Source organism: Fonticula alba (assembly GCF_000388065.1).
Source record: "Fonticula alba strain ATCC 38817 unplaced genomic scaffold supercont2.8, whole genome shotgun sequence".
Taxonomy (NCBI): domain Eukaryota; order Rotosphaerida; family Fonticulaceae; genus Fonticula; species Fonticula alba.
This window is the reverse complement of record NW_009242978.1, coordinates 1,452,279-1,461,987: the sequence shown is the minus strand read 5'-3', so window position 1 is coordinate 1,461,987 and position 9,709 is coordinate 1,452,279. Positions and strand designations below refer to the sequence as shown.

Sequence of the window (9,709 nt, the reverse complement as noted above, 5' to 3'; positions counted from 1 at the left end):
GGGGGGGGGGAGGCAGATCAATCTACCCAGAAGAGGGAAGGCGCAGCCGGGAGCGCGCGGGGCTTCGTCAGGGGGGAATGCATGTCCTCCCCAGGGGGAGGGGGGCGCCCGGGGCACCCCCCCGCCCGCCCCCAAGGCGAAAGATGGGCACAAGGCTTTGGGGGGAGATTGGAGGCCCTTCGGAAAGTGTCAACGCCCAAGCATCATCCACGGGGACATACGCCCCGCTTCCCGATGCCTGGCGACATTCCGGCCACCGCGCCCCCACCCCCCCCCCCCCCTCCCCGGAACCGTGCCGGGGCAAAAGGGGCGCCCGGGGGAGGCCTGTGACACTCCTGTGCCAGGCCTCTCGCGCCAGTGCACGGGGGCGCGACGCAGCCGGCCCCCCATGCACCAGGGGCAGTCCCCGGGGAGTCCACCGAAAAGTGACCACCCCGCGAGCGGGGACCAAAAAGGGGACGCCGGGCCGACCCCTCTCCCACGCCCAACCGGGGTCGATCGACCATGGAGCGCCCACTGGCGGCCCAGGGAGAGCATCCGAGCGCCGGGGGCCTGGGGGGGGGGGGGGGGCGGGCGGCGCGCGGGGGACAGCCCCAAAGTGGCGGCACGCCAAAAGAAGCTCGCCGCCGGGCCATGTGTCTGCGCGGTCGGAGGCTCCCGAACTCCGGCCGCCTGGCACCGGGCACCGTGGGGGGGGCTGGGAAAAAAGCCCCGGACTCGGAGCGTACCGCGGCGAGGGGCGGCCCCTCGCCGGGGCCACCGGTTCGTAGGGACACGCTGCGGCGGGTTCTGTTTATCCCGCCTCGCTCAACGGAAATCGGATCAGAGGAGCTGCCCAGTCCTGGCTCCCCTGCTGCCCCCCCCCCCTCCCCCCCGCGCAGCCGGCCACTCGGCAAAAGGTGCCCCGGCGGCCGGACACCAACCGGACATCCGTGCCAGGAGAAGAGCCAGCCGTGCGCCTCGGCCGCCCCCTCCGGCTGTCTGTGTCTCTGGACAAGTCGTCAAACACGCGCACATGCAGACCCTCTCGCTCGGACTCGGGCGGTGCCAAGAACCCGCAGGGGGCAGCAAGGCCCATTCTTCCGGACACGCCCACCGGCCAACCGACCGCCCACAAGAGCATGCGTAAGTGCAACCCTTGAGGCGTGAGAATGCGGGGAAACCGCGGCACCTGGCTTCCCGGCCAGCCGAGCCGGGCAGCTGAGTCACAGAAGCAGGACCTGGCTCAGGGCAAAAAGGGGCAGCGAACATGCACGCCGGCGAGTGTGACCGAGAAATCAGACGCACACGCGCGTGTGCACGCGCCCCCCCCCCCCCCCCCTCCCCGCCTCCGGCGCAGCGGGCATGCATGCGAACATGCGTCGGCGTTGTCACCCCGCGGCCTTCCGACGGTGCCCTGGGAGGCTATGCTCGCCCCCCCCCGCCCCGCCCGCCCGCCCCGCACACGCCGCCTCCCCACACCGAGAGCCGGCCATCCCGGTCTGCCCAGTAGCCGGCCCCCTTTCCCGCAGGCCTGGCAGCCTGTCGAACAATAATACCCATGCTCGGTCAACCCGGCCGGGAGGTCCCGACACGATCCGCACCCAGCGAAGAACGCCGGCGCTCAGTGTGTGCCCAGACTTGGGCCACCGGGCGCCGACTGATATTGGCGCGGGGCATGCCGCCAGCCGGCCCAGTGTGTGCCCGGCACATAGCAACCCCTCAAGAACACCCTTCGGAGGCCAGCACAGGCCGCGGCCCTCCCCCGCCCCCTCGGGCAGCCAAGACAGGCCAGCGTTCATTAGCCGAGCACGCTCGCGCGCCTTGTCCCCCCTCCCCCACCCGAGGCCCGCCTTCACACTCAGAAGACCCGGCCAGTCATCAAGCCCCCCGCGCCCCACGCCCCGCACCCCGCGGCCTCCCGGCGGCTTTGTCGAGGCGCCGGACGCCCGGTCGGCCTCCCGATTGCTTTTCCGCTGGCACCTGGGATCACCACCCACGTCGGCTCGTCCCTTCGTTGGGACCTCCGAGCAGGCCACCGCACGACATTGCATCGAGGCGCCGACCATCTGCCACCCCCCCCCGCCCCGCCCCCTCGAAAAAGCGGGGGAGAAAAAAAACACCGAGGACGCTTTTGTCTTTATATTGGTCTGTAATATGCTGAAACGGATAGAGAGAGAACACAGGAGGGAGGGGAGATATATAGGGAAGGAGAGGGAGAGAGGGGGGGGGGGGAGCGAACTCACACAAGGCCGGAAAGGGGGATGGTGGAAGGGAGGGGCACACAACGGGCAAGGTGCGCGCGAAAGAGACGCAGCGGGACCCCAGACAGCGAGGGAGAGGCAAGGAGAAGGACACAGCCGAAAAGGGCGAGGAGAAAACAAGCGAGGCCGAGGCACACACGCACACGCACACACACCACCGGGGGGAGGAGAAGGTGGCATGCTTGCGGAGACAACATGCGTCCATGCGCGTGCCCCCCCCCCCCCCCCCTCCCCGCCACTGGGCCACATATCGCCCGGGGGGGGGAGGAGAGGGGGAGAAGGTCCTCGTGCAACCTCGTCGTCTCCTCTCGGTGGGAGAGAGCACCCTTCTCTGTTGCTCCCCCTCGCGCTCGGGGCTTGCCTTTCTTCTTCACACACGCACACACATTACATGCATACCACACACACACACACACACGCATCACGAAGCTCCTTACTGGGAGGCAACAGCGGCGGCGGCGGCGGCGGGGGCAGCGGCGGCCGGCTTGCCACCAGCAGCACCGGACGGGCGCGGGCGCGGGCGCTGGTTGGCACGCGGCGCATGCTTCGACATGATGTACTGGTCATAGTTGAAGAGCTTCTCGTTGGCCTCCACCAGGGAGGTCAGGCGGTCAACCATCTGCAGGGACTTGCGCTGGAGGTTGGTCTCGGCCTTGGGGTTGATGTAGAGGACCTTGGTCTGGTCATCGACGAAGCCATCCAGGTCACGGCTGATGATCATGTTGCTGATGATCTCCATGACAGCGCGCTCATCCAGATCGAACTTGGCCGTCAGGTGAGAAAGCTTGATGTTGGAGAAGTACTGCGAGTTGGCCAGGACATAGGACTTGAGGCAGGCCTCCTGAATGCGAGTGCCGATCATCTCCAGCACGCGCTTGTGATCCGGCATCAGCTGCCAGATGCGAATGGAGTTGATGTAGTTCTGGCACTTGACCCAGTCACCGGCCAGCATGGCGCGAGTGGCATAGTAGATGTACTCGCGGGTGTTCTCCGGCGGGCCGCGCAGGAGCTGCTTCTCGAAGTTGTCCATGTTGCGCGAGAGGACGCGGTTGATGCGCATCGGGCGGTCCGGGCGCAGGGACAGCGGCACCTGCAGGATGAGGCTGCACACGGAGAAGACACACTCAATCAGGTCGGTGCTCAGGTGCAGGTGGAAGGGCTGACGGGCCTCCTTCTCCGGGGCAGTGCAATCATTGGCACGGCTCTGGGTGTACCCCTGGGTGAGCAGGTCACGCAGGTACTTGTTGTTGACGAAGTCGGTCAGGGCATCCTGGGCCTCCAGCAGGTGACCCTGGCGGAAGGCACACAGACCCAGCTGCACCAGGGCCCGGTTGTAGAGGGCCTGCACGCGCAGGTCGGCATTGGTGATGCTGTTCTGCAGGGCCGACTGCAGCAGCAGATCACGCGCCTGGTAGAAGTGGTCATACAGAGCCAGGCTGTAGACCTGGCAGAGGAGGGCACGCGCACGGGCAACCAGGTCGCCATGCTTGTACACCCGGGTGGCCAGCGAGCTGATCAGGGCCACGGTGTCAACACCGACCTTGCCCTCCAGGCTGTCGGCCAGGGTCTGCGGGCGCCAGTACAGGTGCTCAATGCGCAGGGTCGACACGCGGCACAGCTCGGCGTTCATCCCCTGCTCGGTGAAGAAACGCTCGGCGCGCAGGATGAAGGCATACACGGCGGACTCCTCGCTCAGGCGCTCGAGGTAGGCGTTGGAGTGGGGGTCACCGAAGCGCAGGCTCTTCATGAACTCGTTGTCCAGGTGCTCGACATAGCGGACGAGGCTGGGGCCGAAGCGCTGAGCATGGCCCATGAGGGAGGGGAGGGAGGGGAGGAGGAGGGAAGGAGGAAGGATATGGAATTAGCCCTGAGAAATGCCAGATCGACGACGGGAGAAGGATAGAGGGAGAGGGAGAAAGACACGAGAGACCGGGGCACAAACAAAGGCCAACATACCTTGGCGAAGTCGGCGTGGGACTCGAGAACGGCGAAGAAGGCATCGAGGTCCTTGATGACACTGAAGAAAGGGCAGAAGCAGCAGGCAGCGGGGGGGGGGCGAGGAAACGGCGCAGGTTGGCGAGGGGGTGAGCTCACGGAGGAACAAACAGGAGGAGGAGGGAGGAGTGGATCCGCTGCTCGGCGACGACGGCGACGACGCGCCAGGGCGTGCGCAGGAAAAAAAAAGGCCAAGAAGGAGACACGTACACAGGCCACTTGTCGATGGGCAGGAACTCCATGTTGGAGCGGACCTGGTCGAAGTGGCAGGCCATGATGAAGTCCAGGGCCGCGACAAAGAGGTCCGACTCGGCATCAACCTCCTCCAGGAGGGCCTTGACAGCGAGGATGGCCTCGGCCGGGCGGAAGTTCTTGCGACCGCGGGTGGCAATGAAGCGCTCAATCTTCTTGGAGTTGTCCTCCTCATCGTCGGACGCGTCGCCGGTGTCGGGCAGAGTATCGGCCTGGACGCTGGAGGCCAGGCTCTCGCGGTTGTCGGCCAGATAGCGGCGGAGCTTCTGGCGGACGAGGTTGAAGTCGCGCTTGGCCAGGTCGCTCATGTGGTCGAGGTTGGACTTGTCCTCCCACAGCTCGTTGATGTTGTTCTCAAGCTCATTGAGGCTGTATGGGAGGGGAGGGGAAAGGAGGGAAGAGGGCGAGGGAGTGAGATGGAGAGAAAGAGAGAACGAGAGAGAGAGAGGGAGAACGGGAGAACGGGAGAGGATGAGGATGGTGCTGAAGGGGGAATTCACATCAAATGGAAAGGGACACGTACACAGTGATGACAGACTCGGTGATGAAGGGGGACTTCTCAATCAGGCGGACGAGCTTCTCGAAGACTGTCACAAGGGCCGGGGGGGGGAGGCAGGGTCAGCGCCATGGTGCGGGGAAATGCCAAAAGCGAAGAGACACAAAAAGAAGCGAAAGAGAGCGCCATGAGAGGCAGGGCCAGGTGTCGGGGGGGGGGGGAGAGAGAGAGGGGGGGGAGGCGGGGCATAGGAAGAAGGAATCAGCACGCACGGACAGCAACCTGCTCCCAGTTGTCATCATCCATGGCATCCTCCAGGTTGTAGACAGTGCCGTTGAGGGCGGCCACGGTCTTGGCACGGGCACTCAGGACCTCGCGAGGGCCGTCATCATCAGAGTCATCATCGGAGTCGCTGAGGTAGCGGTCGAAGATGTTCTGCAGGGGGCGGCGGAGCAGGGGGGGGGGGGAGGGAGGGAGGGAGGGAGGCAGAGAGGGCGCAAAGGGGAGAATGGTCAGGAAAACACAGGACGACGATCGGTGCCGCATCGGAGTGGCATGCATGCGCCGGAAGCATACGCACGGTGGAGGGTCCGGTGGTAGACTCATCGGAAGAGGAGTCGGTGTCGGAATCGGAGTAGGAGAGATCGGAGTCGGAGTACGAGAAGTCGGAGTCGGAGTCCGTGGACGAAGAGTCGGAGCCACCGCCCCAGAACTTGGACATGCTGCGAGGGGGGAAAGGGCGCAGAGATAGGCAGAGAGAGAGAGAGAGGGGGGGGAGCAGGGAGGGGGGGCGAAAGGGAGAGGACAAGGCGGTGAGACATCGGCGTCACAGGGCGAGAGGGGGACCACAGCGAGGCGCGCCCCTCGGGAGGAGGGGGGGAGGCTACCGCGCGGGGCATCTTCGGTGCAGGTTGGCCTGCGTGCGTGGTGTTGGTGGGCGGGTGCGCGCGCGCGCGTGTGCAAAGACGACGCGGCACCGCCCACAACACAACAGACGCCGCCCGAGAGTAGCAAGACCAGGAGGAAAGGCGTACGTTGGAGGTGTGCGAGACGCTGGAAGCGGGCGCGGTCGGGAGGTCGAGCGCGCAGGGGGGGGCCAAAAAGGAGGAGAACGAAAAGAGGGGGAGGCGGGCCGGGTGCAAAGGGCAAGCGGCGCGATGGGGAGAGGCGAGGGGGGAGGGAGAGAGGGAGAAGGAGCGAGGAGCGAAAGCGAGGCGAGGCAGGCGATCGGGAGGGGGAGGGCCACAAGGGAGATGAGAGGAACCCTGGAGAAGAGGCGGCCAGATGGGGCATCCGGCGGTCGCGGGGGCAGCCCGAAAATGTCCCCCTTGGCGCGCGCGAGCGCGCGCGCGCGCGCGTGTGTGTGCGTGTGTGAGGGTAGACTGTCCTGGGTGTGGCGCCCTCCCTCCCTGCCGGGTTTCTCGCGGTGAAGGCCCGAGTAGAACACAGGACTACGTCTTTCAGGCCTCGTCACCGCCCCCCCCCCCGCCCCTCACATCGCCCCGGGAAAGGGGTATCTCTCCGGTCACCAACGGGACTCGCCCCGCTCCTGCGCCCCGCGCGGCCCTGCCTAGTGCGGCCAGGCGAGCGTGCTGAGGGGGGGACGGCGGGACCCGCCCGGCAGCACGCATTTCGCCCCCGGCTGGACGGCACTCGCCTTTTTTCTCGGCCGACCAAAAAAAAAGGCCGCAGACGGGCGCGCGGCCGACAAGCGCGCGGGAGCGGGCCGACGCAGCAGACAGCGGCCGACTACGCATCCGCATGGCCAGGCGAGGCAGGCAGCCCTCAACCTAGCGGGCAGGTCGCGCACCCTGGCCATGGTGTCGGGGCAAACACCGCCGGTGCATGCAGCAGGACACCCTTCGTGAGCTCCTCTCCAGGGCCGGAGAAAAAAGCACAGCTCTAGTTGCGCACACGTCCCGGGCCATCCGTCCAGAGCAAGACGCGTGGCCCCAGCCCCTCGGGTTCCCGGCCAACGACCCAGGCTGAGCACCTGGCGGAAGGCTGGCTGGCCGGCCAGAGGGTGGTCTCGCGTCCGGCGCGAGAACTTACCAGTGCCACTCTCGACCGCTTGGCGGCGCACACGCACACCGGCCGAGGCTTCGCGTGCGCGCTGCCTGGCGAGCTGGATTTAGGATCTCCCCCCATGCTTCTGGTGGTTGGTGTTTGTCCGTCGAATCGCCCCCCTTCTGAAGGCGGGCACAGTTCTGGAGTCGCTTTTAGCCGGGCAGCCCATGTCTTCCCGTTTGGAGCGGAACCACCAGTCGCACATATATTCCACGGCATAAATAGTCCTGCCTTGTGCCCGTCTTCGCGCCCCTGATCTGCCAGCGCCGTTCCAGCGCAGGGTTGAGCAGATCCTAAACCCGACCTCGGTAAGTCTGGCCGGCGGCACCGGCCTCCCACAGTAGAGCGGCGAGCCGGTCCGCGCGCACGTGACACTGTCACACTTCCATCATTCCGTCCTACCCATGGTCTGAGGCGCGCAGTCGGCAGGCAGCATCCCGATCCTGGCGCGGCCCCGGCGATTGTCCACAATCGGTCTTGAGGCCCTGCTCCTCGTCTGTTTGCCACCCGGCCAGCTGCCTGGAGCCCTACTCAAGCATCCCCTTCGCGCGACCGGGCGGCCAGACTGGTCGCCGCCGCGATGTGCATGGGACTCCTTCTGCGGGGGCTTCATTTTGCGGTTGCCTCCGTGGCTGGTGAATCGCACTCCAAGCACCTCCGGTTGGCCTGCCTGCCTGCCTCTGAATCGTTGCCTCTGATGGCCCTTGGGGCCCATCGGCCGGGGCCCACCATGCCAGGGATGTCCCCGGCGATGCCCTGTTCCAAGATCCCCGCTGCCCGATGGCCCTGGCCTCCGGGGCCTGTAAGATTGAGCTCCGGCCCGGCGACAGAATGGGTCCCAAAGCTTCACACACACATACACACACGGACTCCTGTCAGGGAGGTGGCTGTATTCCCCCGAGCTTGGCGCTTGTCACGCCGCTCCAAAAAAAAAAACAGGCCCATCCCCATCCAGTTGCCCGAACTCCTCGATGAGATCTCCCCCTCGCCCCCGGGCAGAGGTCGACGATCCGCTCCCTCCCGGGTCATGAGTCTTTTCCCTGTGCCTGACCATCCTCCCGGCCATTCGCCATTTGGCCGGCAACAGCGTTGTCCACACCCATGCCCGGGCTTGGGAAGGCGTCTGTCCCAGAGCCGATCCCTTCCTCCCGTGCGCCCCCACCTACCGGCGAGACAACGATGCCCCCCCCCCCCCCCCCCCCCCCCCCCCCCCCCCCCCCCCCCGCCCCCCCCAGGTGACTGGAGTACAGACGTGTGCTCTTCCCCCCCCCCCCCCCTCCCTGGGTGAAAGCCAGAGCAATGGGGCATCCCTGTGTGGCCCGAGGGCCCAGATGCAGCATGGCCATGAAGATGCCCCCAGGGCCGCCAGCGCATCGCCTATGCCCCTCCCGGCCAGGCGTGCCCAGGTCCACCGAGGCTACTCCTACCCATGGCCGACCGACACACTTTCGACCATCCCCACCGTGCCTTGCCCCCCTTCCCCCAGCCATGACAAATGAAAGGGTCAGCGGAAATGGGCCTCTATGCGGCCCGTATGGTCACTGCGACGGGGGCTCCGGGATGATGAAAAGCTCCGGCTGGTTCAGCTGCTCCGGACGGATGTCCAGCAGACGCTCACACCGGTCGGACAGCTGGCCATAGTGGGCGATGAATTGCTGGGTCGTGGCCCGGCCACCGAGCCAGGATCCCTGTGTCAGGGCCACATTCGTGACAGCCTGCCCTGCCGGAAAGAGCAGTCCCCTCTCAGTGTCCGCCATTTCCTCGCGATCGGACTTTTCACCTCGCGCACTGGAGACCAGGCCGTCGGCCAGACGCCGGGCCAGGGATTCCACCGGACCGGCCTCGGGGCTGCCGGCCGATCCGCGGCGCCCGAGGCCAAGACGGCGCAGGAGCTGCGGGAACTCCGGCTCAGCCATGTCGAAGAGGGTCCCGGCCCCGGCACCGAGGGCCACCTTCTGCCGGAGGAAAGCCAGCAAGGCCTCGGCCACCGTCCGGGCACCTTGGCCAGTGCGTGGAATTGCCAATAGCCAGGAGTCCAGAAGCCAGCCGGATGCCGGGTTGGTGAAGGCCTCCCGGGGGTAGTGGGCCATGTCCTCGGGGACGCTGGTCACCGGCGTGGCCTGAGTGACGGGCAGCCCGGCCACATATGCCTGTGCCTCGCTTGGCGACATGTCGGCCAGGATGCGCACATGCTCCGAGAAGGCCCGCCCGGAGGGGAAAGCCGGGGGCGGAAGTGCCCGGTCCAGCCAATACGTCTCACCACCAGGGGGAAGAGTGCTGAGTTATCGGGTTTTTTTTTTTTTCACCGAGGAAGAGGGAAAGGGGTATGGCAGTTCGGGATTAGATCGTTGCGATGGTGGCACGCATGTGCCCGAGCGGACAGCAGCCGGCATGTCGTGCGCAGATGCGGCGGGCGTACGGTTTGAGCGGGACAAACATCAAATGCGCGCCAATGACTGAGCCGATGTTAAACAGTCGGCGCACGGCATGCTGTTGTTCTGTTGCGACGGCATGCGCCCACGCCAGACAAGCGCGTGGAGTTGTGGTCATGTTAGGAAAGGCTGGGCCATCTGTGTGTGTGTGAGGGGGGAGGGGGGGGGGGGGGGGCCAATCGTGGCATCAGGACTGCTGGCCCGCGCCTGCCTTCCCATGCCCC

The 9,709-nt window shown here is 66.3% G+C and overlaps 2 protein-coding genes across 2 annotated transcripts in view; both read right to left on the bottom strand.

Moving 5' to 3' along the window:
• Window positions 1-2,676: 2,676 nt before the first annotated feature.
• On the bottom strand, window positions 2,677-5,707 carry H696_04974 (hypothetical protein; the record flags this gene model as incomplete). The annotated part of the gene is made up of 6 exons (XM_009498840.1): window positions 2,677-4,041; window positions 4,200-4,260; window positions 4,449-4,859; window positions 5,014-5,077; window positions 5,259-5,421; window positions 5,567-5,707. 6 exons carry the CDS (start codon window positions 5,705-5,707, stop codon window positions 2,677-2,679), a joined length of 2,205 nt encoding a protein of 734 aa, XP_009497115.1.
• Window positions 5,708-8,557: 2,850 nt separating this feature from the next.
• The window catches only part of H696_04973 (hypothetical protein), a 2,822-nt gene continuing 1,670 nt past the window's right edge, over window positions 8,558-9,709 (bottom strand). Inside the window, exons 3-4 of the mRNA XM_009498839.1 lie at window positions 9,473-9,551; window positions 8,558-9,330 (exon numbers count right to left, since the gene is read on the bottom strand). Of these exons, the coding sequence (XP_009497114.1) occupies window positions 8,592-9,330; window positions 9,473-9,551 (818 nt within the window). The 3' untranslated portion in view covers window positions 8,558-8,591. The remainder of the gene's footprint in view (window positions 9,331-9,472; window positions 9,552-9,709) is intronic.